Raw genomic sequence first — 27,458 nt, forward strand, 5'->3', positions numbered from 1 at the left:
GTTAAAAATATGCATTAGATGACTAATCACTCAACTTTCTCAAAGACTTCATTAAATAGATCCCTTGAGGACAACTGAGCTGCTCAAAATTTGTAGGCCTACTCTAAAAAGCTGGTAAACTAAAAATTAAAATGTAAAATGTAAGAAATTCAGCTTAGCTAATCAAAATATTACACGTACAGAATCATCAAATACTTTACTCATCCAATAAAGAGGAGGCTTAAAATGATTGAGTTTAGAGCATGCTTTCCTGCCCCCTAAACGATCTCAAAATAACATTAAGGTACAGAGTATAAATGTGCAAAGGTTTAAAACCAGCAAAACCATACTATATGAGCTACTGATCACTTCAGAGTCATTAGCCACTGATTCAATCACATGAATAAATAATGGGGGGGAAAGAAAAACATGCTGATCAAATGAAGCAAGTAAGTGCATACTTTGATGTTCGTCCCTGTATTACAGCTAAGGGCCCAGAACACAGCATGGCTTCTTGGGATGGTAAACTATTCCTGAAGTCTGCACATTGTGCTAGAGAGTCCTGTTTGTCAGAAACAAGATTCCTGAAAAAGAACAAACAAAACCAAGTCTGAGGAGAGTAGGCAGTGATATCAGGGGATCGAGCTCTGTTCTTCCTTGACTTGCATTTTCAGAGATACCCCCCCAAAAAAATCACCAAGATGCTCAGGAATTCCACAGACACCAACCGTTGCCACTCCATGTCCAAATCTGCTTGTGCTGTCACAGAAGTGTCCCTTCCACTCCCAAAGTTTACAATATTAATTGTATAATATAAGTAAGCATTAGTTTTGAAGGAAATAAACTTTCCACTTGTAATTTTACATCTCATAACAAGTCATGTCCCAGATGAAGACTAGAGTGAACATGGGCAATGACTTTCTTGTTAAGAACTTGATTTTACCTCATGTCAGGTCCCACCACCCAGCAGACAAGTCACCACATATCACACATGTTGACAATCTTTCCCATACATTACTGCTATTCCTTCACACAGAGGGAGCTGACAGCCACAGCTGCCATTTCCACACCTAACCAAGGATATCATTTTCACTGGTTTGAGATGCCAAGAGAATCAGTGGCTCAAATAAAATGCTAAGCTTGGACCTCCAGACTGCTCAGAGGTAAAATGGCACAAGTATTTTAAATCCCATGTTCAAATTTGTATGATGACTAAAGGGATTGCTCTTTTAAACACTTCCAAAGCTGTTGTACAAACTAAGTAATGACAGCAAATTCAGAATTAGGGCTGTGAGCCTGTCTTTTGCTCCTTATTGTCTGGGAAAATTTCTGCATAATTTCTCAGTTTATCCAAAGAACAAATAAGGTGTTCTTTCTCTTCCAAAGGATTCACACCAAGCAGTTGACTAATAACAATTATTCTAAGGAGGGGTTAAAACAATAAGCCCTTTCATCAAGCATGCTCATTAAACTAAGTACAACAATTATATTAAGACTGTGACATGTTTTTTTCCCTTTGGAAGACAACAAAGAATTGTTTTGGAAAGACTGTAAACAATTTAAGCATAGAAAATATTTTATGGGAACTTACGCCCTAATAGAAGTAAGAGAATCCATGGGGAAAGCATATTTGATACTTACTAAGGCACAGCCTCTTATGTAGCCTTTCCTTGTGTTTAGGACATCAGTAATGACTCTTCCATAGGAATTCTCTGAGGCAGAATCATTTCTGCCCTCCTCCCCTACCTGACTTACTATCTTCATTAAACTTTTACGTCTTGGAGACAAAGAGCTCTCCTCAAACTTGACTGGTAATCAGATCCAAAAAAGATATTAAGGAGTGAACAGGATTGACAAAGTCAGGCACATACACATTCAGGACTGTAGTGCACACATCTTATTTTCTCTGGAAACTGAGCAAAACAATTTTGACGTGTTTAAACTCCCAACAATACCAAGTTGTTTGACGAATTTTCCAGAACTGCATTCTTTTACATTTAAAAAGTGAATTGTAAGGCTAGGTTATCTTCAGACATTGCCAACTGCTTGACAGATTCAACTGACGTACATCAGCATAAGTATATATAGGTGTTTGTTAATAAAGATTACGTATCACGTAGGAAAGAGTGATAAAATAGCTGAGGTTTAACTTTTTCATATTTAAAATCTAATTTAAACATAACAAATCATAATATAATAAAGGCTAGACATACAATAACAAACTAAAGCAAAACTAAGCCTGGCATGCAATCCTACTCAGACTACCCTTCAAAATATGGAGTGAAACAGTAAAGCAGAATGCTCATCAGTTCAGCTAAGCTGTAAAAGCCGGAAATAATATATAACTTACCATGTAGAAAGAGAAGGATTAAAACAGTAAGCCTTGCCATCGGACATGCTCATTACAGGTATACCATGCTGAGTCAGCAAGATCTGAGAGACAGTGGCATCACTTCCTGCAAGTCAAATCAGACCAAAGTATTTCTTTTGGAGTCCTGCATAACATCTATAATGGTAAAAAATGCTATCCACCATAAATTATCAGTCATAGCAACCAACAGAAAAAGGCTCACTGTTATCCTCAAGCACTGGTAGAAGGTCAAGACACAAGATAATGATGGTAAACACCAGGCTCGGTGCAGCAGCATTAAAACCACTTCTGCAAAATACATTATCAATCTTGATGCTGCAATTGACACAGAATACGGACTTAACTGGAAACATTCTCCCTATCTAGGGGCAATCTTCAGCAATTTTGCCATATCTTCTGTAACCCATGAAGCCTTTATCTTCATTGGTGAGAAGAACTCACCGTTAATTTAAAATCCTAAAAGCCAGTATACTTAGAAAAGTGCGCTCTCTAAGAACGTAGTATAACTGGGACAGCTGGAGTCTCTCATTTCCCAACATATTCCAGGCCCAGCATTTGTGCATGTAACTTCTAATGAAGGTATCTGTAAACTGCTAGTACAACTACTTCTCCAGGTAGCTTTGATTTGTACTGTTTGGATTAAAGAAAGCTACAATAGAAGCCAGTATGCCCCGAGACACTGCTTTTTTGTTAATTCGTGTTGTGCCAGATACTGGCAATGACAGAAATTGAAGATTTTGAAATAACGAATTGGAAGATAATCAGTTGTTGTTCATCGTTAAAGTATTAAAACATGCAAAGTACAGGGAAACTGCTGTAATCGCAGATTTACATATTTATTTTGTGATCTTCACAACACTGAATTTGAACACACACAGAGCACTGAATTCAAAAGCAACCCAGAGTATAATAAGCTACAGAATCTTGTACAAGTCTGTTACCCACTGATACTCTCATCTCAGTTATTTCTAGAGTATTTCAACATTGCCAATGTCTTCCCTTTATTACACAATAACAAAAGGGAAATTGCTTCAGCTTTTCAGGTTTTGTAAAATTTCAGCATATTCATAAATGGCACTAAATAGTACAGGTGGGCTCAAAGGTTGTTAACTAAATGACTTTTTAATTACCTGAAAATATTGTTTGCAAAGACTCATCTCTAACAATGGCTCTCTGCTTGTGAACATCCCTGAAAAATACAAAAGGACAAGCCTGCAGTTTACAAACAACTGAAAGCTCCAAAATCATTTAACAAAAGCACTTCTTGAATATTCATGACAGAGCGGGGGTATTTTGGGAGTGAGTTTGACTGGGGTTTTTTTTTGAACATTTTCTTCACTTCTTTGACAAAATTATTTTGGCAAACTCAGAACCCTGACATGAAGACAAAAGTCAGCAGCAGAGAACAACTTTCATAGCTCTTTATCAGGAAACCTCATTACAGCTAAGAAAACACTAAAGATCCTTTAGGAGCTCTGACTTGCATGAGACATTAGATTGAATTCAACAACTGTAAACAAGTTACAGCCATTTTTATCTTGGTATCTTGGAGATAGCTAGAGTACTTCTAACTCTGAAACTCTGTACTTTATTAGCTAAGTATGACAGAAGTTGCAAGTATCTGCATTTCTCCTGCCCCTGGCTTTAATCCATTCGATATGCATGACAAGTCTATCCTAGGGAGTTGTTTAAATTAGTAACTTCTAGCTGATCCTTTTTCTTTCTTCTAGAATCAAATTCAGTATTATGGACTGTCCTACAACACAGAAGAAACAGGATTCAAATCCTGCCCAGTAAACTCTTCGTGTTATATCCAAAAGTGGATTTTTGTTCAGACCTCATGTGGTTTAAGCCTCAGTTCCAAGAGGAATGCACTGACAAAACTGAGGTTACCTATAAATATCAGCCCAGCCAGCTGCTGCAGCCTAACGTGGTACTTACCAAACAGAGAGCGTAGCAGCAGTGGTGAGAGCCATGATGTAAGAACCTGTGCAATGTAGGGTGGAAATGGGTGTATTCAGTATTATAGGAGGAAGAAGGCGACGACCACAAGCTGAAAATACCGACAATGTTCGTTTCTCACAGGCTACACTTACAATCTCACTAAAAAAAAAAACAACACACATACAAACCAACATTGACATTTTGTCAAATACAAGTAACAAAATCAGATTGATTTCTTATCGTATAACTGGGGCTAATTCCCCAAAAGGCAGCTATTACAGCTTTAAAAAAAAAAATGCTGGGCATCAAAAGGAAAGGTCAAAAACTAGACAGATTATATATATATATATATATATGTATGTGTGTGTATATATACATACACATATATAAGTGCATTCCATGCCTCCTTAATTTGATTAAAATTATGATGGTCTAAGGAGATAGGCAAGAGAAGGTTTGCAGGCAAAGATAGTATCTTTGATTAGATCAAGAGGCATAAATATCAGTAAAGCTTTTAGGTATACACAAGCTTTTCTTCAGGCCTGTACTTGTATTTAGCTTTGAAATCTCTGCTTCTCTTCTAAATCTGGACATGGCTCAGGCTTCAGAAATATACTTTCAATTTAAACTCTGAGGTGGAACTAAGCAAAGTTGAGAAAAATAAAGAGGAAAAAACCCAGCAAAACATTCAGGAAAATACTTCTATGTCACAAAACATCCTGTTACAGATTTTTCATTCTTTAAAAGTTAACACTTGAACAACTATCGCTTACCATGATTTAGTCAACGTTAATGAAGAAATTTAAAGGAGAAATGTAAATACGCAGGAAAATAGTTGTAACTGGCTAATGAGAATCTGTGATGCTTTAAGACTGCATAGAGCTAATGCTTGATGTGAAACTGGTCTTAAGACTAAAAGCAGTACATATTTTTATCCACAAAACATTTATTATGAAAGACTGTGTAAAAATTACAATGAGGAGTGATAAAACCAGCAAATAGCAGTAGCCAAGAGAAATAAGTCAGAAAAACTCCACAGGGTGAGAGTTGAAGAGCATCAATTTATTAGACCAGGTTAGCTGAAAGAGAAATAGGACATTTGAGCCAAACACAAAGAATCACAAAAATCCCTACTAGAAGTGATCCATAAATAGATAAAAATATCTTTCAAGCCTCTACTTATTTGTAAATATGAGGGTTTATGTGTAATTAACTTTTCATAAAGTGTACTTTTGTAATCCAAAATGTTTTCTGGCCTTCAGGACCCTCTTCCTCCAAAATATACTCTCTTACCAGCTTCCTGCTGCAGTGAGAATTCGACTAGTGAGGACTGTCTCCCATTCCTTTCCTTCTCGATTACACTTTAACCTGCTCAACTTTGAACCTCCCACTGTGGTCATTTCATTTTCCACTTCAAGGTACATTGATGGATCTGAACTTATCTGAAATACAAAAAATAAAATACTTTTTGGAAGAGGAAAAGAACTACTCAAAAGCAGCAACTAGTGTTAAAGCCAAAACAATGCTTTTTAAAGTGGCTTCAAAATATACTGTGATACTTCAAAAGAATGATAGAATGGTTTGGGTTGGAAAGGACTTCAAAGATCACCTAGTTCCAAGCCCCCTGCCCTGTTCAGGGACACCTTCCACTAGCCCAGGCTGCTCAGAGCCCCATACAGCCTGGCCTTGAGCACTGCCTGGACAGGGGCACCCACAACTGCTCTGCGCAGCCTGTGCCAGTGCCTCGCCACCCTCACAGTAAAGAATTTCTTCCTAATATCTAATCTAAATCTACCCTCTTTCAGTTTAAAGCCATTCCCCCTTCTCCTATCACTACATGCCCTTGTAAAAAGCTGCTCTCCAACTTTCTTGCAGGTCCTCTTTACATACTAAAGCAGACCTCTGAAAATCAGTCTTGGCTAGAACATAAATAATTTCTTTGTATTAGGAGCGTAAGAATGAAGAAAGGTAGTGCTAGTCTGCACTTCTCAATTAAGGGCACCAGATCAAGTCTAGATGTGCCCAGTCTCCCTACAATATTGCAATTAGAACCAGACTACCACAGCCTAAACATGCAGAAAAATTATTTCATAAATACCTAAAGTGATACTATTGGCTAGTTTCTTCAGATCTAGAGCACCTCCAGAGAGCTCTTATTTTTTCCCTTCAGCAGTGTACTACCAACACAACTGTAATAACAGTGCAGCAAGTATTCCCATCAGAGACTCTTATCTTTACAAAATACTTTGGTTAACCAGGAGGAGGGACTAATGAACCAGAGGTATTCCTCTTTGAAGTTTAGCTAGTTCAGAAGTGCCCTATTTTTAGCTGATTTGCCATAACTTACATAGACATATTCTTCAAACCTGAAGAATACCATCTTGCTTGCTTGAACAAATGGACATACGTTCATATTCATAACATATGTTAAATTATCAAAGGATATCAATAATCTAAGAATGTAAAAAAAAAGCAAGTGGGTTTTTTTAGTATTAAGCTTTTTTCCCCCCTTATAGTCCACTTACTTGCAAAGTAAACGATTTCTGTGGGATTGGGGTTGGCAGTTTTAGTGCTAATGCTGGTGCAGAGATGCAAGCAGCATCCTTCTCAGAGGCCAGCGTAGCTGGGGACTGAAAAAAAAATAAAATTGCAAAAGTAGTTAAATTTTTCCATTAAGAGATAAAACAAATACTCTGTGATTTGGATTGATTTGGTTTTTATTCCAATTAATGCCTATTTTTTGGCATTAATTGCAAATATTAATCTTCTTTAATTAGTTTTATAAATACAAACTATTTAATATAGCTTCTCAAAATTAAAAAACTAAAACAAACTAGATGTGGGGTTTTTTTTATACTGCCCCCTCCTTTTCAGCTGCAACTAATTAATGGAAATTCTGATATAATGCATAGAAAAGCTAAGATCTGAATACTGAAAACAGAGGGGGATCTGTATGCCCTAAAATGATGGAAACTAATGCAACTTACTACTTTGTGGTTCTGATGAAATTCATAATCATTTAAGTCATCATAACCAAGTCACAATTATGCTTGGGCCACTCTCCATCAAAGAACACCAAAAACCGATGGCATTTCATTTTGTACAGTCATTTGGCAGGCTATTACTGCTTAGCATGCTGGTACCGTTTAGTATGTAGCTGCGTATTTGTATTAAGGATGGACACATTTGCCACACCACGTGCATCTGCTTTTTGCGACTTTCATTTTTAAAAAGAATAATTTTAAACGCAAGGAAGAGGGCTGGCTAAAATTCTGAGGGACCGATACTACTCATGTTTCCTTGACTTGATGAAAGAAGTCAACACAGGACTGGCTTTATTAAATGAAACATTGAAAACCACAATGAATCTTATTTATTTCACCTGAACAGTTAAAGTTACTGGTACAAGTCTGGAGTCTTTTCGAGGCCTTCCTTTTTTCTTCTTTTCTACTGTTTCTCCCTCAAGTTCCAGTTTCCGTTTAGGTGCACTGAGTGGTTTAGCAGCTGGTATCTTCTCTTCACTGTCACTGCTGCTCTCCAGGATATCCTTGGGCTTATTGTCTTTAATTAAATTCTGATCCTTCAGTCTGAGAAAGAAAAAAAAAATATTCAAATTTTACATAAGCAATTCCAAAAGCTGCCACATATCCTACGCACTACATTCTTGTAGGAAAGAAGATAGATTTTTAGCCTTGTTTGAGTATATTTCAAAACACACGAAGGCAAGAGAAGGAAGCCGAAGAGGTATGGCCAATACTTTGCAGAAGTACAACGTGCAATATATATGTAAGCTGATCAGACATTCTTTCCTTTAAAAAAAGATATCAATCAAACTAACAGTTAGCAACTGGATAAAGTGTAAATAGCAACTTTATTTTAGCATTCAGTTTCAATTACAACCAGATCTCTTTCCCTGGGTTGATACTAATAATTCAGCACTTTGCAAGGTGTAAGAGTAGTTTGTCTTTTTCCCCTCCAACAGACATGAAACTTTCTGCTTACTCATGAAGAACTTCATTTGTCATTCTGTTGCCTATCCCCAAAAGTTGTCCTGTTTAGTTCTGACTACTGTAAGAAAGGTGCATATCTGCAAAACACAAATGACCTCACTGCTCCATTTTCCATTTCAGGAACACAATATAACTAACGAAGACAAAGCACAAATCCCTGTGTACTCTTTTCTTAACGATTCTACCCTAAAACAGGTCATTTAATCACTCTTGCCATTCCTTCCAACAGCTGGTTATTAACTCCCAACAATGTTTTGCCACTTACTCCATAATCACTCAGCTTCCTAGAAGCATTTTGCATAATCCAAACCATTTTTCTCTGGCATCTGAATTATGCCAAGCAATACACTTACCCATACTTTACTGACACATTAGAAGCAATTATGAGAGTAATTTAATACATCTTTCTTCTGCATCATATGGTTAAACCCTTTGACATAAAAATATCAAAGTATTCAGTAAAAAACACATTCTATTGACAGTAAGTTGGGGAACTCCATACTTCTTTCTCAAGACTGCGATTTTTTCTGCTGTTGGTTTTGGTGAAGCAGGAATACTTATACCATAACGCACTGTCACAAATACAAAAGCTTTCTTCTGTTTTTTAAAATCATGTGGATCCAGAGCCAAAACACCTTAAAATCAAAGCATACTCTCTGCATGCCTTCAAGGCATAAAACTGAAATACAACTGCCGCTATTACAACGATAGGCTGTCTGCAGATGTGTATGGTAATTTATCTTGAAGTATGGCAATTTATCTTGAAGAAAATCTCACTCTTGTACAGAGATACAGGCTGGCTATTTTTGTCTTTAAAAGGAGCGCAGACGCATGCAGCCACACGTGGAGGCACGAGCACACACAGCCTTTTGGAACAAAGGTTTTAACTCAGAATATTTTGAAGAGTCTTTTTGATCCCAAATGCCAGGTACAAAGGAATAATGCCAGCAAACAATTCACCTTTTTTTCAGCTGTCTCCTTCCTTCCTATTGTGTAAGAGCCAGCACCATGACATCTACGTCACAGAATTAGCTTAACTCTCCACCATCTTTTTTTTTTTTTTTAAATTCCACATCCCCTCCACCACCCCGGCTATGTCTTACCTGTCCACAACAGTCTGATTTGTATTTGTTACAACAGCAGTCCCTGAGGTGGCTTTGGATCGTTCTGTAAATCTAGAATCAAATGCTTTCATAGGTTCAATCTTGGATGGAGTTGTCAACACAGACGAAGATGATGCAGGAGGAGCAGTTGAGGCAGAGGTAGCATTTACACTGTCAATAAAAGAGACAGGAAAAGAAGGATTGAAAGAAATCTAGTATTGGTAACCTGCACTGCTCATAACAACTAGCTAGCATTCATTATACTGGCTAGAAACCATACTGAAAACTGTCCACTCAAGTACATACATAAGATAGGATATGCATTTTCCCCCTTTCACACAGCAGTAGCTTGCAAGCTTTGCCTACTCTCAAAAGCTGTTTATGATACATCTCAGAGCTAAGAGCTTCACGTGGCCACATAGATATATCTAGATTAAAAGACCCCAATTCACTCATCATGTATTTTTAATTCAGGAATGAAATGATACTTTCAGCTGGTACTTACATACCCAAAGGGAAAGAATCACTATTTCAAATGATAATGGGGTTCCCTGTTTTACCCCTTGTTCAGGCTACAAAATACTTTCCATTACAAGATTATACTCCACTGTTTATCCATCAAATAATATGGGCTGAAATAATTCATGCCAGGTTTTGATTTTGTTGCTGAAGAATCCAAACTAATTATTAGGCCTTTCCAAGCATAACCCTAAGGCAAAGGAATGTGTTTTCCCCACACTAAAGCATTCCAGGGATCTGTTATTTGAATAGCTGTTTACTTTAAAGATTTTTCAATTCATTCAGAGAATGAATTGAAAGAAACAATGGCTCTAAGATAACTGATATTTGTACTAAAAAGCTGTTAGAAGTGCAGTTTCCAAAGAAAAGGGACTTAATAGTTTCACCTGTCAATCGTTTCTCAGAGTCTACCCACTCATTTTTTATTCTGTGGCCAATTTCAACTAAATTTAATGGAGTAGTAGAGGTTCCAATGACATTGTGTTCTTGCAAATGCTATAAACACACACTGAGAAGAAACCAAGTCAGTGTCACCACCAAGAGAAAAGCAAGTAAAATTTAGTTGTTTCAGAATTAATTTGAAAGACATAGTAGCCAATCAGCATATATGCATTGACAAGTCAATGCCACTGTGCTCAGATGGGGTTGTATACAGGGAAGAAGTATCATCATCTTTGAAGAGATCTACAGGACACAATTTGATGACAAACAGGCTTCATTACTTCCACTGCTAGAAAAAATTATATTATTTACTAATAGCACCCCAATAATCTATAAGCAAGTCAATTTGATAAAGCATTGGCAATCAATTGCATACCTCATTGCACTGAAGTTCATTTCCAGAACTATGCATACGGATTTATTAATTACTGATTTATCACTACTTAAAGTAACCAAATACTAATAAAATCTTGGTGTTTTCAGGAATGTTAGATTCTTGAAGTTTTGCAGTAAAGGAAACCAGTTTAATAGTTGCTTGATTACAGAACTGGAAACAAGAATTAAAAACTAAACACAGTCATGTAAGTGAAAAACAAAACTGCAAATACTGACCCATCTTTATTGGCTGCATCATCTGTTGGTTTTATACTGGCTGCTGTTGGCTCTACAGAAGGCTTTGAAGTATTAAGGGAATTTGCTGCATTAGAATCTAATGACATGAGCTGCTGGTTACTTTGAGAAGACATCATTGAGCCAGACAGAGATCCAGATATTGGGATGCTATTGAAAAATGCTGTAGAAAAATCCCTAAGAAAAACAACAAAAATATTTCTTAAAAACACTTTAAAAATAATTGAAAAATAGTTAATTTAACTAAACTACTTATTCCATTCTTCCCTTTTCCACATGTCGATGTTCACATACAACCTAAATAAACCACCAACGCCTAACTTTCCAGAGTCATTCTCATATACAAAGGACACTAAAGCCAGAATTAATGTAGATACAAACCTGCAATACACGACAGTATTGTTCACTCACCTATAATGGTAGATAATGACAGTTAGCCTTATTTATTAGAAATGAGATGCTGTAGCTAAGAACATAGGTTGAAACCAAATTCCGTACGTATACACAAGGTATTTCCAGTGAGTGCTTTAAAGTGCCATAAGATTAAAATAAGTCAGAATTCTCAGTTTGCACCAGGGGAGGAAAAAAAAACCCCAAGAGGTAAAGTATTTTAAAGCCAGCTTCCAAACATACCCAGTGTCCAGCTGAGCTATGCAGAGAGGTGTGATCCTTCTCCGACCATCTGCTGTTCGTGTTTCAACTTGCTTTTTTAAGAGATTCTGTTGGGAAATATATTTCATATCATTTCTGATAAATAGGAAATGGTTTTTTTCTTTTCCTGACTGACAAGAATAGGTATATTAGATGAAAGATGCTCGTCAATTAAAAATGTGTTAAAAATTTTTCCATATTGTCTTTGAACTATGCTATTATTGCAAAGGATCAGTCTACATTTTTATTAGTAGAAGTGTGTTTTAATACCACAACTTTTTTTTGACCCATAGTAGGTGTTTTTTAAGTAGAATTTCATATAGTACAAAGCACAATAGACTTCTGATTCTGATTACTGCTCTCAGGCTGTACCATAACATACATTCTTTTTAATTTAAACACACACATTTCCAATTCTGGATCTATCCACTTGTAGAAAAGGCATTTATGGAGAATATAATCTGCTCTCCACATGAGAAAGTCAAGCCCAAAACCTCCTCATCTGTGCACACTGAATCCTTCGTTAAAAGATGTGTTCTGTTTAGCAGAGAATTAAATAATGCTTTCAACCTCCTCCACTGAGCAACTGAAGTACAGTTCCATACTCTGACTGTTACTTGGTCTCTTTTCTGCACACCAAGAACTTAGCACCCATCACAGAAATGCCCACAAGCCTTTTTCCAGTCTTCTGCTTAAAAGCATTTTAACTTTTCAACATGTCTCAGTAACGTCACCTGGACCATTCATGGGTTGAAAGGTGCCATTCCACATAAATAAGGAAGCAGAAATTGGTTTTATCATAAGCAGTTTGGTATTTATCAGCTCAGTACCTGACACTATAAAGTGATTATCTAAGAACACCTACCTTTCTAATGTCCTCCAAACTCTCCCCATTAACCATGCTTGCCACCTTGGGAGCTGCTGCCACAGTCCCAGATGCTTCCCTAATTGACACATTCTTCTGCTCCACCTGCTGCTGTTGCTGTCTCTGTTGATACTTGAGCATCTCTGGATTCTCAATAATGGTGGTAGACAACTGAGCTTCAGTCATTATCGCTAGGCTTTTACCATAGGTGGACTGATGAATGTTGCTCTGTAGGCGTTAAAAATGTATCACACAAAAAGAGTGACTACAACTGCTAGCGTGACATCACTAATTACAATGCAAGAGAATCACACAAATCTAATGGAATCCATAAAATGCAAATGCCCTCTGTATCACTTATACACTACAGATTTTTTTCTTTATATTTTCAGCTAACACTAAATCAATATGTAAGATAATTTAAATTCAAAGCTTTAGTTGCTAATAGCAATGAGAGGAAAAAACAGCCAACAGCAATCAGTTTAAAAAGACTTGCATATATGCAATTCAAAGAGTAATTTTAAAGTGTTTTGAAGCACCCACTCCTTGTTTCCTTGGCCAAATAATTACTTCAAATGTACAATGATGTGTAAGCAAGCGGATGCTTTCCAAGTAGACTTTCTATCCAGAATAAAAACTAGTATGATGAATTCTTTTCTTGACTACTCTTTTTTTAATGATTTATAAAGTAGACAAGAACATGTTTTTCTGTAATATGGAAATCAGTCACTACATATTTCTATAAATAGTCATTTTAACTGAATCAATGCACCCCTTAAATATGATCACAGATTCTCCAAGTGCTTACTGTACCTTTTCTTCCTCACTGAGTGGATCTCCAAGTTCATCCTGGGAAAAGTCCAAAAATGCCACTGATCCATCCATGGAACACACCAGGATACCAAGTCCATTAAGGGTCCTGAAGGAAATAAAGGTCCATCTTTGGTTTTGATCTCTTTCATTGATGTAAAGGGAAAATGCAATAAATTGCTCAATAGAAATCTTTGCAGAAGATTTATTATCACAGTGACTACTGATGGAACCAAAGAAGTGGGCCAGCAAGGAGACAGGGTGATGGACAGCAGGAATCCACATGCCAACATTGCTTCGGAGACTGCACACAAAAAAGTGGCACTAGAACAGTACACCTACCCATGGCATGACCAGCACCACAAAAAACTTTCTGTAGGGGTAAAACAGCGGTCACAATGAACAATGAGAGAAAATAATAAATGTATTTGCTTCAAAAGATCTACAGATGTGCTAACGGAACTTGGTGAAGAAAGTGGCCTTCAGCAGATAAGCAATTGATACGCTTCCTTTAAGGCCCTATAAACTACCGTTTGGGGCCCATGGAAGATGAAGCTTCATCACGCACAGTAAACATGTAACAGAGTCCATTCCTATAAAGAGCTTACAGTCCAAATAAACAAGATAGGAAGGAGAAGAGATGAGACTCTTAAAAGAGAAGCTCTATATTAGGTAAATGCCTCTTCTCCATCATCATCATCTGAAGTGACAGCAAAACCAAGCTGTGCATCTAAGCAGTCAAAAAACATCTCTGTATTAAGTAAGAACATATTAGATTTTGTTACCATTATTTGGGTTTTTAAGCAAACTGCACATGTTCTTGTATGAGGGGATATGTCGTAACCCTCTTCTGGAGGTCTCAATGGGTTTTCTTGGTAGAAGAGGGAGGAGAAACTATACGTTCTAGTCTTAATGGAATGATAACCTTCCACATATAACCTATTCTTGCACGTTTGAAAAATATGAAAAAATACGTGATGAGTTTTGACTGCTAACCCAGTAACTTCCAATTATAGAGCTCAAAGAGACAGCGACAGTAGTTTACAGATGACTTTGTACAAAGAAAGGAAGAGGAAAGGGAAGTAGGCAGAACTCTGAAGTCCTGTACAAATTAGTCCAGCAAGACTTTAAAATATATTACATGCATCATGGCTATAGCTGTTTGAAAACAGTCTGGTGCCCTGATAGCATCACATCCAGAAGTTAGCTTGAGCACCGTGTCACTTGGTTAATCAACACTACTCCAAGTTAGAAAACAACAAAATTTTGTTGAGAGTTTTCTGTTTGCTTAGCAGACAAAATTGCCGAGCTCCTATTGACCTCTGGATCCAAGCAATTGTTCCATGAAAACAATCATGTTCAGATACTACAATGATGGATCCAAGACTCAAACTCTAAAATAGAAATAAGAGTGCTATAACAACATAATAGTATGAGATTTCTCTGAATTTACTTAGTGTTTTCAGAATGGAGCATGTTTCTGGGAACATTCCATACTATTGACATTTCAGTCATCCATTTCAATTTGTAAACAGGATATAAATTAACAAGCTTCCTAATGGTCCTTTGTCTCTCAAATATCCCACAAAACCATTTCCTCAGAAATTGTAGAATGTTAACCAGCTATTACTCCCAATGACTTTACACCATGAAAAAATGTGCAAATTGCAGATGAAGAAATAAAAAGCACTACAGGAAAACAAAACTATTCAAAGCTATTGTACAACAATAGCAGTACATATCATGAAATACTCCACTTAATGGCTTTCTAGCCTTAATCTATTAATGAAAGAAAACAGCTTTTGTTTCAAAAATTTTTTATCGTACTTCACTGAGCTTCATGGCAAAATCCACATGGCACACAGAAAACAGGTAATTATACAATTGTAAGCTTTAAAATTTAGAGCATAAAACCACCGAGATTACTATAGCTCTTAAGGCAGAATTTCAAAAGTTAGGAAGTGCTAGAATTAAGACAACCTATGTCATCAGCTGTGTGCCTATCATGAAAAAACAAAATTAGTCTTTTCTTGTACAGAACCCCTAGTTCTGTAAATCACTGGATGCATAGGTGCAGTGTATTTTTTGGATACCATTTACTGAAAGGTCTCATGATTATTTCTCCCTTAATATTCAAATCTTGCTACTAACTTCTGCATTTTTATGACCAGGCCTTATGAAGAAAGCAAGAGTGGAGAGAATACTACTAACTGCAGAAAGATTTGAGACAGCAGGCTGCTGAGAAAGTCAACACAAACCCCTAGGGATGTCCTGCAGTCTCCTGGGAAAGCTCAGCACTTGTCCTTCTGCTAAACCCTGTGGTTGGTTTCTGAGACCTGCTACACCATCAGCCTTTGTGACCCTTCAACACAGAGCAATCTACACCTTTCACATGGTGCTGCAACAATACAGTATAACTACATTTTTACTACAAAAGCTATTTGATTTAGATCTTTTATACATGAAGATCCTTCAGGCAATTCAAATGATGAGCAAGTAGTACATGTGTGTATATAAATGGGTGAGTATAGGTATAAAACATTAAAATAAAAGGACTTTCTCTTTTGGTATAGTGTGTCCTTAAGCACGAAGATTGGCCTAGAAGGTTCACCTGAATTTGTCACAGCTGTACAGTGCAATAACTTTTCATAGCTGTAATGCAGATAAAACTCAGAGTCCACCACATCATGTAATAAAACACACTCTCCATAAAAAACAACGCAGAGAACCATAACAAGTGGGAACTTATTCTATAGGGATTTTACTGCGTCATGTTCTAAATACATTACTTTTATTCAGCTTTAATGTTGCATAATCTCAAGTGACAACATGCTAGTTGCTAATGTCACTACCAAAGATGCTGCGGCAGAACCAAAATCTTCAGAAACTAATTACTTGTGTTCCAACAGCTACAATCTGTACTGTTTTAAGGAATTTCCAGTTAGTGTGCATATGTGAAGTTTGGCTTTTGTAACAAACAGCAGAAAGCAACTTACCAGGAGATGTCCATGATAGACTTGTCAAACAGCTCATGTATGACAACTAAAGGTCGTTTCAGACACGTGAGCTTAAAATAGAAGAAACAACACTCAAATTTAGGTCTAAGCTACTGCAGGTATTACCACATTAACCTCTCTCAGAGACTAACAATAGTTAACAAACAAGATCTGGCCAGGAGACAGCTGTATGCCTGGCAGTGCATCTGCAGTACCTAGTTACCTATTCCATTACAGGTTCCAAAAAGCTTTGGAGAAGAATAGTTGATGTTCAACCCTCCCCTCCTTTCTGAAACACAGACTGAACTTCTTAACCAGCTTCGCCTTTACATCATAGAACACTCTCTACCACTCAAAAAGTAGTTCCACAGATGCTAAAGACAGCTTCTATTCTAAGCTTTACTGAGATAAGGATGTTGCTAACTGCCAGCACAAGAGGAAGACTGAAAACAGATTAGTTTTCCAAGTCCTCAGAGTACTTGTCTGAGTAAGTGGAGCCTATCGAGAGCAAAGGGAATTGACTCACAATTACTCCTAAAGAGGACTTTTCTACACTTAGAAATCAGCTTAGTAATAAAGAACTGAATATGAAAATTCACAGTAACCTGTTTTAAATCAGACATTCTAACTTCTTTAATGTTAAACCAATGGACTTAATATCTATAGTACGTAGTACAACTGAAACTATGCAGAAGAAGCTAATGCAGTCTAGGACGTTTCATGCTCATAGGTTCACAGACTTAGCACAGCAGTCATCTTCAGTAGTTATTTCTTATATGTTTCCATAGGTCTATGTTGTATACATATCTATTGATCAGCTCAGGGCAAAGACTGCCTGTAACTTTGCATCCATATAACACCTAGTATAACCTCAACAGGCACCCTACATGAAATCATAGTATAAATAGAAAGTAAAATATACCAAGTGATACTTTGATATGGGCATGCCCTGGTAGCATTGCCAGAAACAGATCTAGTGTTATGCATTTAGCGATTGATGGATAAATATCACAGTGGAATCTATAAATAGTAGATTGCAGTTAGCAATTGGTGTGTTCTGGCACAGGTTCTCTTCAGAAAGCTTTACAAATCAGTTAAATTTATTCCCTGTCCTTCACACTTGCCAAACAACCCGTCTTGCATTTATAAAATGTGAGAATAAGCTACTCTTCTTTTAGCCAGAATAACAATTTTAGTGTAGATTTTAAAGTAAAACCCAAACTAGATAATAAAAACTTGAAAGTATACTTAAAAAGCTTCATTCACTTTCAGATTCCTTTCCATAGCAGAGACAGAAGCCAGAGACTGAAGCCAGAACAAAGCAGAAAGATGGGCCGTATGTATGTATGCTCAAAAACAGCTATCCTGTGCCTGCCACATTCTCCTCGTACCCACACAAGCAAGGCTAACAAAGCTAGACTCTAAGAGTGATTAATAGATGGGTGCGCTAAATACAGAGAAGCAGAAAAGTCTTTTTCTTAAGACTCACATGGAGAATGAGTAAAAGACATAGGAAGAAAATAGGGCTGATCTATGTTTAACAACTAATGTAACACATTATTTTCCTTAACAGTTCCTCCCCCTTACCAGGGTGGCACAGTGCCACTGGCTTCTACCTGCTCTTGGCTTTAGAGAAATGAACTACTAGCAATCTGCTTCCTTCCCCCCAGCTAATCCTGTAACAACAAAGACAAAAAACCTAAACATGAATCTAAATATAAGACTTAATGCTGTACATGTGACCTTTGTACTAAACCCTTAAGTTATCCAAATGACCACATTAGTTCAAAGGCAGCAAAAAAACCACTTACCCAGACAGAAAGAGACCGATCCTTACTACCAACAGCGCAACAGCAGTAGGGACAACTTGACTTGGTGGAGCTCCCATTCTTTTGTTTCTTCTTGAAGATTTTTGGATTAAATTTCTGTACAAACAAGATGCCCAAAATTTTGCTACAGTTATTACATTTTAGTAGAAGATCTGCTTTAAAAGCAAGTTTTCCACTTAAGAGTGAAAAAGAAACATTTCATAGAAACAAAGTCCCTAACCCAGCCTCCACAAGAGCTCTGACAAAAGCTACATGCACTTTCTTGAGGGGCTTTCTGAATGTCTTAACAGGAATGGCAAATAATATTAATTTTTACTAACAATCAAGAACCCACTGAAAACCCAAGTCACTTTAATCAAGTCACTGAACAGCTAACAAACCCAAGCCATTTTAATCAGGTCACTGAACAGCTAACAAAGTTAGTGTTTGGCATTTCTAACATGGTCCTGTACTCCCCCTTCTTATCTTGTTCATCTACATCCAGCTCTCTTATCGCAAGAGCAAGGTGATCATTTCCAACAGGTAAAGTTGAAATTTTTTTAATCACTACCATGCGTTTGCTTTACTTTGATACCTACCTTCACCTCTTGCCCCATTTACGCATAAAATTATCAGAAAGCACATATTAGAAGTTTTACTTCAGGGATAGATTACTATCACTCACCACTACTGTAACTGCCTTCCGATGCCCTACAAAATCCATGTTGGTTTTCCATCCATCTCTCTCAATGATCTGAGCAGTAGGTCCAGAATTATTCATGGCATGAGCAGAAACAAGATAGTGACCATCAGGTGACCAGCTAAGACGCAACACATGAGTTGTCCCTCCACACTGACAAAAAAAACCACCATACTAAAGCTTTAAAAGTGTTTGCAAACAAAGGATTTTTAATAAAAACTATTTAAATTTTAGATTTAGAGAACATGATTACAAGGTAAGTTTTTTGTGACTATAAATGACATTATATACAATTCTCAGCACTTCATACGTAGTGTAACTTAGGAAATCCTATCAAAAGTGGGGAAAAAGGAACCCAGAGAACTTTTTTTAAAGGGAACAAAAAGTAACTGGTTTTGGATGCTGTAGTCTCAGTATTCATCACAGTCCTAATTAGTGACAGGGCTGCAGCATACCAACTGCTAATAACAACAACTTCAGCTTGCAACATTGGCTCACACATGCATTTAGGTGTTTACAGTCTATTATGAAGAGCAACTGCACTAATCACAACACTGTAGGATCACTGCAAAACACTCCGCTCACTAAGCGCCAAGTTCTGTCCCCAAAAATTTCATCTCTTTGATCAAAGTCATCACCCTATGATGCCAGACCAAAGATCCCTCCTAAGGACTTATCTCACTTCTGATAGTGGCCAATAGACAACGAATAGGGAAGACTGTAAGAACAATGCAATTAGTGTGTCAATACTTCCTTGGAATAACCTCTCCACTTCCAGGAATTTACTTAATTGTTTACATAACCCACATAAACCTTTGACATTCACAACATCCAATGACAATAAAAGTCTCGATCAGGTTATGTGAGAAAGTAGCTCTTCCCCCTCCCCCTCCTTGAACCTGCCATCTGATAGTTTCAATCAATTTGGCACTGTTAAATTAACTTATGTTTGTGCAGAACCAGTTATTCTTACAATTTTCATTAGTTCTATAGGAATTCAGTTTGAATAGTCACACATTCTGAAGTACCTCATCAAAGGGTTTTGTGATGCTGGTTTCCAACTGCCAGTCCATGGTCCGCCACACCTTCAAACTTCTGTCGTCAGCCTGAGAGGCAATATATTTTCCAACAGGATCCCAGGTCAGCCCTTTCACCAAGCCCGAATGACCCTTCAAAGTGGCAAGAATTTCTGTGCACGTAAAAATTGAAAATGGAGAGTAGTTACCGATATCTCATCCCCTTTAGGATAGACTGTTGAAGGGATTGACAAGATCTTTTTGAAACAGCTTATTAAATATAACTTCCTTTAATGTACAAACAACAATCTATTGACCAAATTAGAACTTGTACTTATGCAAAGAATGAGATTAAAAAAAGTGGCAAAGAGAACTCTGGCCGGAATAAGGGCTGCAAAATGCTTTCTAAGAATTAGATCAGAGCAGGAAGACCAGCAGAGCCCAGGCATTTCAGAATAGCACCTCCAAGCCATGGAAACAGCAATTTAACTGGAACTTCAGTTAAACATTCACCCTTTCCTTCACATCCAAAGATTATCACAACAAATTCAGTTCACATTTGCTGCACAAAGCTAAGTCAAAGTTGTGACTGAACAGACACACAAGCCTGGCAGACCTTGTAACCTACTTCCAGTCAACCTCTTGCTTATCAGACTGAGAAGAGGCTGAGAGTACTGCACAGGCTACACAGCTAGCTTGAAAGTCTAAAAACTCCGATATCCGGATTGGAAGCAACCCTAAAATAAATGGCAATGACTAGGCACCACACCATGGGAGTTTTAGCCTGCATCATTAGGTGGTGAGAAGCAGCCAGACCAAGGCACATGCTCTCAACCCAGGAGAGACCCTTGCAGCCAGCTAAAACTGTCCAGTGTGCCGGTGGCACCCGGCAGCGTGGCCCCTGAGAAACTGAGCCCACGGGACTGGGTGAATTGCCAGCACTGCAGCAATGGAAGAAGGAAAACGACCATCAAATGTAAGACTTGAAGGCTTCTGCTACTGTGACGCTCCCCTAGTCCCTCCTTCCTACCCTTCATCATGTAAAGCTACACTGCTCATTAAGCAGCAGCATCCAAAATGGGGTAAATAAGATAGTGCTCACCCAAAGGCAAATGAATGGAAAGTCCTGTAGGTACAAAGGCAACAGGAAAAAAAATATATGCATATTATATATATATGCATATATGTAATATCAAGCTGAAGTTTATCTATTTGGGATTTTACAGATAAGGTGAAAAAGAAAATACATGCAATAATGACCTTCATGTAAAATCAGCAGCACAACCTGAATGTAGCTGTTGTCTACAGCAGAGTGGAATCCACTGCTCATTGCCACCCAAACTTGGAAGGAGGACTGACTCACCAGATCGCAGGCATGCCATCTCAAAAGACAAGACAACCCATTCCCACACAGAGATTTTCACAGTCAGCAAATACATGCATGGAGAGAAGAGTTTGTCACAAAGCTTTATATATTTGCATATCTGAAATATAAGAATTCTCACCTGGAAATTTGACAGCATTCCAGATGACAACAGTGTTATCCACACTACAGGATGCCAGCCAGGCATCATGCGGAGACCACGCTACATCCATGACATCTGTTTTAAAAAAAAAAGTTTCCATTTAAGACCTTGACAGTAACCAGAGAATCCAAAAATCTTCTTTTTAAAAAGAACTTGTGAGGCAACAATTTTTCCATCACCAAGAAATTACTATCATCTCACTGGAGTGGAAGGTAAGAAAGAATATAGCAACACTCACTGGGAGTGAGGCTCTCCCAGCTTGCAGTGTTTGATGGGGAACAAAAAAGAAAATCCACGGCAGAAAATGGCATGTTTAGTGATCATAAAAAGTACTAATGCCTCTATAAAGTATTCTGTCTTGTTTCGAATGAAAAAGCAACAGCAGCTATTACAATGCACTTGCTTTATTCCAGCACACATGAAGTGATTAAAGGGATTTCCATCTTGATTTTAATTACAGCTCAGGTCAGCAGGTGCAAAATGCATTTGAAATGATCTAGTTTATTCATCTTTTGCATTGCTCTTCAGTTATTTTTTCTAAATAAACATTCATATTCTTTGGCTAACAAAAACTTTCTTTTGCCAACCAGGAGATTATTCAATGCAAGTGTAAACATTTATTTAAATAAAAATACAGTTTAGCTTCCTTTATTCAGATTCATGTTTAAGCTAGCAAATTGCAAAACATGAGTTTCTTAGTTGCTAATTTTTCTACTACATAGTTGCTGGAAGTTTCCTACTATTACTGTCAGAAGTCACTTGTATGAAAAATCAGCATTTGATTAAGATTGACATTTTCTCCCAGATTTTCATTGTTGCTCTTAAACGTAATTACTGATTTGCCACTATATATATGTATACGTTTTCAGCAAGAAAACATGACACTGAAAACCAATTTTTTTCCAAATACATGCAAATTATGTTCACTCAACACCTGTTAACTTACCCCCTGAATGGCTTCTGAGAATCGATACACACCTCCACTGTTCAACATTTGTAAGTTTGCTACTAGAACCAAACACAGTGCTAGGTCCAATGTACCTAATTTAAACAGAAACAGTGATCAACAGAACCACCTCAAGTTCTTCAGATTTTCTTTCTAAGGAAAATCAGGTGCACAGTACACTTCTGTTTTATAACCAGTTAGTCCTGCAATGCAAACTGAGGCTAAAATATATATATATTTTTTTAGAGAAAGTAATTCCGTACATTCATGGACATTCAATAAAATGTACAGTTTCTACTGACAGCAAAAAAAGGTAACATTTAAGATAACTCTTCCAATCTCTTCAGGAAGCTTTCTTCAAGGACAGAAGAAAATTCCTTAGCTCCGCCAAGGAGAGAGGCTGCCCAGGGAGATACGCACTCTAGCCCAAACGAGAGGAGACCAACAATACCAGTGATGTGGTGTCACAGGTTTCAGCTCCTTGTGCGCCAGGCAAAGCAGTGAGCTTACAAAAGGCCAGCACAGGGAAGACACACTGAGAGATGTGACAGAGTAACCTACTTGAAATAAAATATAAAATCAAGAAGGAAGAAACATGCTTACGCAGCTCGTTTCCACACCATAATCAACTTGTCATCTCCCCCTGAAGCCAAGTAAACTCCATTGTTTGACCATCGCACACAGTTCACACAAGCTGAAACGTAGAAAGAAAGTTTGTAAGATGAAATACGAGAATGAGTGGGTTTGGACTGGGGACAGAATTGATAATAAGTATGACTTGACAGGAGGCATTTAGGATTTAAGTGTACTTTTTCCACTAGGAGCAGTTACTCTGTCTGCCTTAGATAAATGAATTGGTACTTATCTTCCAGTAACAGTTGAGGAACTCCTTTCTTTAAAAACCCCTACTCCTTATTTAAAAAAGCTTCACCAAAAATAGCACAAAAGAAGAAAGATTAATACTCATCTAATGAAGGGAAAGTGCTTGTGGTAAATGAGGTGGGATTAAGAGTGCAAAGGAGGAAAGCTATATCTTGAAGATAAGAAGATGCATCTTGAAGAAAAGAAGGGGCAGCTTGTTCAGTTAGCCATGCTTCTTTCAAATGTAGTGTGCAATAAATCCAGAATCATTTAGAACTACAACCAATATACTTCATACGATGTTTCCTTTATACTTACTCCTCTTGCCCTTTGCTTTAGAGCTCCCCAGTTTCTCAGAGTACACACCATCAATTACTTTATGGCCACAGCTGGAAAAAGCTCATAGGAAGATTTCCAAAGGTATCTATATTTCTCTCTACACTTGCCCACATTTTAACAACATTTTCTGCTGAATATCTAAAAAAGTATATAGCCAAAGTATAAGATCACTCTTTTTTATTAATTCTTCACCACTGGACTGGGCATGATTTTTGTAATTACAAACATGTTATGTTTAAGCTTCGGAAAATTATCAACAGCCAGTAAAAGTAAAAAAAAATAAAATCTTTGTTACCTAAGTGATTGTCCATCTGACAAAGCATCTTGGGAATATTTTCATTCTTTTCATCTTCCTCTTTGAGGACAGGAGCCATATTCCAAATCACAACTTTCCCAGAATCCTGACCTGGAAGAGAACAAAAAGCACCCCCGCCCCCCCCCCTTTTAAATACATGCAAAAAAGCTTGTCAATCTAATCTCAGTTCCAGAACAGATGCTAAAATTTAGGCACTACTGCAGTGGGAACTTTGGAAATGTGAATACAGATGCCATTCTGATATAATCACACTGAGTCAGAAGTGTTTTATTTTTCTTGAAGCTATTAAAAATAAAAGTTATACAGCTTTGTTAAAAAAAACCATACTGTACATAACTGATACCAACTATAGGGATGAACTACTTACAACAAAATTGTATTTTAAAAGAGAAAAGATATATGCAAATCCTAAATTGCAATTATTTTTGCCAACAAAATTATTCATTATTGTGATCCAAATAATATTTTTTGCACATATTTGAGCTATTCCACTTCTATAATTGGATTTTTTTTGTCCCAATAGCTCTACTATTTAGCAGATCAAAAAGCCCAACTTCACATCCAGTTCCTCTTCAAATAAAGGAATTTGGCCAGTAGGGCCACAACTCAATTATTGCAGCTACTATCTCAATGATGTCTAAGAGGATGAGAACATCAGAAAACATAACCCTGCCTTCTGCAGTAAAACCAGCACTTTTCAATACATTTTAATGACTTACACAATTATCTGTTTCTTAAGAGATATGAGTGATGTGTTTCTAAAAGGATCAAACCTATTCAAGTGTTGCGAAGGCACCAGATAATTATTGTAGCCCCAAGTTCTGCCTTCTCTCAGTACACAGACATACCTTGTCCTCCGGTTGCAAACTTGGTCCCATCTGGGTGAATGTCCACTGAAAATATTGGCTTCCCTGGAATTGAAGAACAAGCAGTGACATACTGAGTTGTTTTACAGTCGAGAGAAAGCAGTAATGCAAAAGAACCGTAACTCTTCCGATCGGCAAATAACTTTCTTCTTCTAAAAAGCTGTAGTTGTAAGAATTACAGCTGACTACCAGAGTCAAAAGCAACTTGATGACAGAAGTGACAGCCTATTAGAAGTGTATATGGAAGTTACCACACCATACCAAACCAGCGATAACCAAGCACACTTAATCCAGCAGGGTATGCCAAATGCCTCAATGCAAAACAATACCACAAGGCAAGCACCAACAAGGAAAAACTGCATCTGAGTAAGGAATTCCTTCCAGGTTTCTACAGTTCATTACCTGATGACCTGAAGCAAGTTTTGGTTTAGTTTGGTTTCTGGTTTTGTTGGTTGTTTTTTGGGGTTGGTTTTTTTTTTTAAATACTCCCCAATCTCAGACTGCATCTTTTGATCACACAATTACCTGTCTCAGATTTAAATTCGGTTGTTAGGAAACTCTTCTACCCAAAGACAAGCTTTTACTTTTATGGCTTCCATATAGACAGAAGAAGACTAACCAACTCTACTATTACTCTTAAATCCTTCAGTTCTCCTTATGCTACAACTTTCAGAAGAAAACTAATAATTTTATGAAAATGTAAACTCTGTAACATTTAACAGAGTTGGGGAACAGCTTCGGAAACCAGACAACCCTCAGCCTCAGCCTATTCTGCTCCAGCTACTGGATCACATACGCTCTCCTATATGTTCACAATTCTTTTAACCTTTGCAGGAAGGGAAGGAAGAGGCGAGCAGTAACCTTACTGCCCCCTTTCAGTGATGCTCAAAGAGCTACCAAGGATTACTTGGAGGAACACGCACGTGACTTCCACATTCAAATAATTTTTGGCAGCAGGCCCAACCCTGTCAAACTGGAATGCTTCTGCAAGCAAGATCACACACATGACAGTATAAAATAAGGTAGTTTACCAAACAGCCAAAAGAACTAGTACCCACGTACCAAGATTACTTGATAGATTTTCTATGTATGTCAATTCTTGCACTGTATCTTCATGGTATGTTAAAAGATAAATGACAAAACCTGGAGAATTTATCCAGTGATAAGTTTTATGTTGCAACTGTAGCATCTGAATTCCTCAACACTAAATTGCTAAGAAAACCCTCATCCAAATATCCAGTACTTCTTACTTTTTGAGGTATATGAGGTATTTTGCTTCATGTTAACTTTGATTTTCTTTGATTTAACCTGTTTTAAGGTCTATTTTACTTGGATTTATACTGCAACGCTGACATGTGATTTCCCTTAAAAATTTTACAGGCAGCCAAGCAGAGACCTTAAGTACAGTAAGATGGCACTCAACTTACATTCCTTCCAAGCACTTTAGACCACATAAAACACATAAGCTGAGACTTAGCTGTGGCTTTTCTTCAGTTTGTTGTGCCTGATTCCATCTTCTGTTCTGTTACTCTGAATGCAACATACAGAGCTATGCTGAATATTTAGAGAAGCACAGGCAAGAAACAAACATTTATTTTGCCCTTCCCAGGATGTGCGAATTAAACCAGTGCATCATTTGAAATCCTTTCACCCACTGAGACTTTGGGAGACAGGTCATTCTGTAGACCTCATCGGTGGAAGAAGCTACCTTTCCAACCTGCACCAACAGTCTTGGGCAAGAAGACTTCAAATTCGCCATGAGACATGAGGAAGAGAGCGCTCCTTCCAGGAAGGCAGTTACTTTGAATTGTACTAACCTGGCTCGTTTTGCCTATCTGTCATTCGCACCAACAGGAAACAGTCCCCCACCAGATCAGAACAGTAACCTCTAACACAGGGGCATCAACAATCAGGAGGAATTACAGTTTCCAGAGCCAGCACGACACCTATGAACAAGGCTTCAGGGTTTAGGTGGTTTGTAGCTTAATAATACTGTATTTAAAATTGGTTTAACAGACACAGCCATCCAATTCCGTGCTCCAATTCCAGCACTCTTCCTTCCCAAAAGTCTGCATTAAAAAGTAGCTGCGACCAAAGCACACACTGGTCAGTTTTTCTGACAGGCACACTGGCTTCTCATTACTCAGGGCAAAACAGATACGCTATACATTCCAAAAAATTGTGAGGTCATTGCACCTGCTGCCTTGCAAAAATTACGGACACTATTTTCCCTTTACTAGGCGTTTAAAGCTATCACAGCCTCTCCAATTTCTGCCTTATCTTAAGAGCGCAACTCTAAAGGAGCAGTAACATCAGCTCTCTTCCTCCTTCTGAGCAAAGTTTCTGCACAGATCCACAAATGGAGTTGGTGAAATTTAGCAAATTGTTTTACTTACGGAGCCAGAGGTAACTTAGCTACAAATTCACCAAAAAAGCTTAACATTAGTCACACCAGGGAAAATGTCCACCTGGCCTGGTACTCTGTGTTCAGAAACCAGCAGCAGATACCTCCCTAAGGATCTGTACTATGGTAAGCACACAATGCTTCTTCCTGGGACAATCTTCCAGCTCTTGACTTCTTGAACCAGAGGCCCTCAACAGATTTTTCTACTATGAATTCAATCAGCCATTTCTCAGATCTTCAGTTAACACTGACAGCCCCTAACACCAAGGGATCTACCACTCAGCCATGGACTCTGTGAAGAACCACCTCCTCCACATATCCTGCACCTGCTGTTATTTCAACACCCCTTAATTCCTG

At 37.7% G+C, this 27,458-nt stretch overlaps 1 protein-coding gene across 1 annotated transcript in view; it reads right to left on the reverse strand.

Annotated features, from left to right (window-relative positions):
• Positions 1-27,458, reverse strand: part of LOC130152568 (protein HIRA) — a 38,148-nt gene that overhangs the window by 4,434 nt on the left and 6,256 nt on the right. The window contains exons 2-22 of the mRNA XM_056346390.1: positions 24,680-24,742; positions 23,811-23,921; positions 22,919-23,009; positions 22,316-22,410; positions 21,349-21,444; positions 19,856-20,016; positions 18,813-18,980; positions 18,131-18,244; positions 16,320-16,390; positions 13,327-13,432; positions 12,514-12,741; positions 11,631-11,716; positions 10,980-11,174; positions 9,408-9,578; positions 7,677-7,881; positions 6,820-6,924; positions 5,588-5,736; positions 4,292-4,453; positions 3,481-3,539; positions 2,330-2,435; positions 441-563 (exon numbers count right to left, since the gene is read on the reverse strand). Of these exons, the coding sequence (XP_056202365.1) occupies positions 441-563; positions 2,330-2,435; positions 3,481-3,539; positions 4,292-4,453; positions 5,588-5,736; positions 6,820-6,924; positions 7,677-7,881; positions 9,408-9,578; positions 10,980-11,174; positions 11,631-11,716; positions 12,514-12,741; positions 13,327-13,432; positions 16,320-16,390; positions 18,131-18,244; positions 18,813-18,980; positions 19,856-20,016; positions 21,349-21,444; positions 22,316-22,410; positions 22,919-23,009; positions 23,811-23,921; positions 24,680-24,742 (2,665 nt within the window). The remainder of the gene's footprint in view (positions 1-440; positions 564-2,329; positions 2,436-3,480; positions 3,540-4,291; positions 4,454-5,587; positions 5,737-6,819; positions 6,925-7,676; positions 7,882-9,407; positions 9,579-10,979; positions 11,175-11,630; positions 11,717-12,513; positions 12,742-13,326; positions 13,433-16,319; positions 16,391-18,130; positions 18,245-18,812; positions 18,981-19,855; positions 20,017-21,348; positions 21,445-22,315; positions 22,411-22,918; positions 23,010-23,810; positions 23,922-24,679; positions 24,743-27,458) is intronic.

This window comes from Falco biarmicus, chromosome 1 (assembly GCF_023638135.1).
Source record: "Falco biarmicus isolate bFalBia1 chromosome 1, bFalBia1.pri, whole genome shotgun sequence".
Taxonomy (NCBI): Eukaryota; Metazoa; Chordata; class Aves; order Falconiformes; family Falconidae; genus Falco; species Falco biarmicus.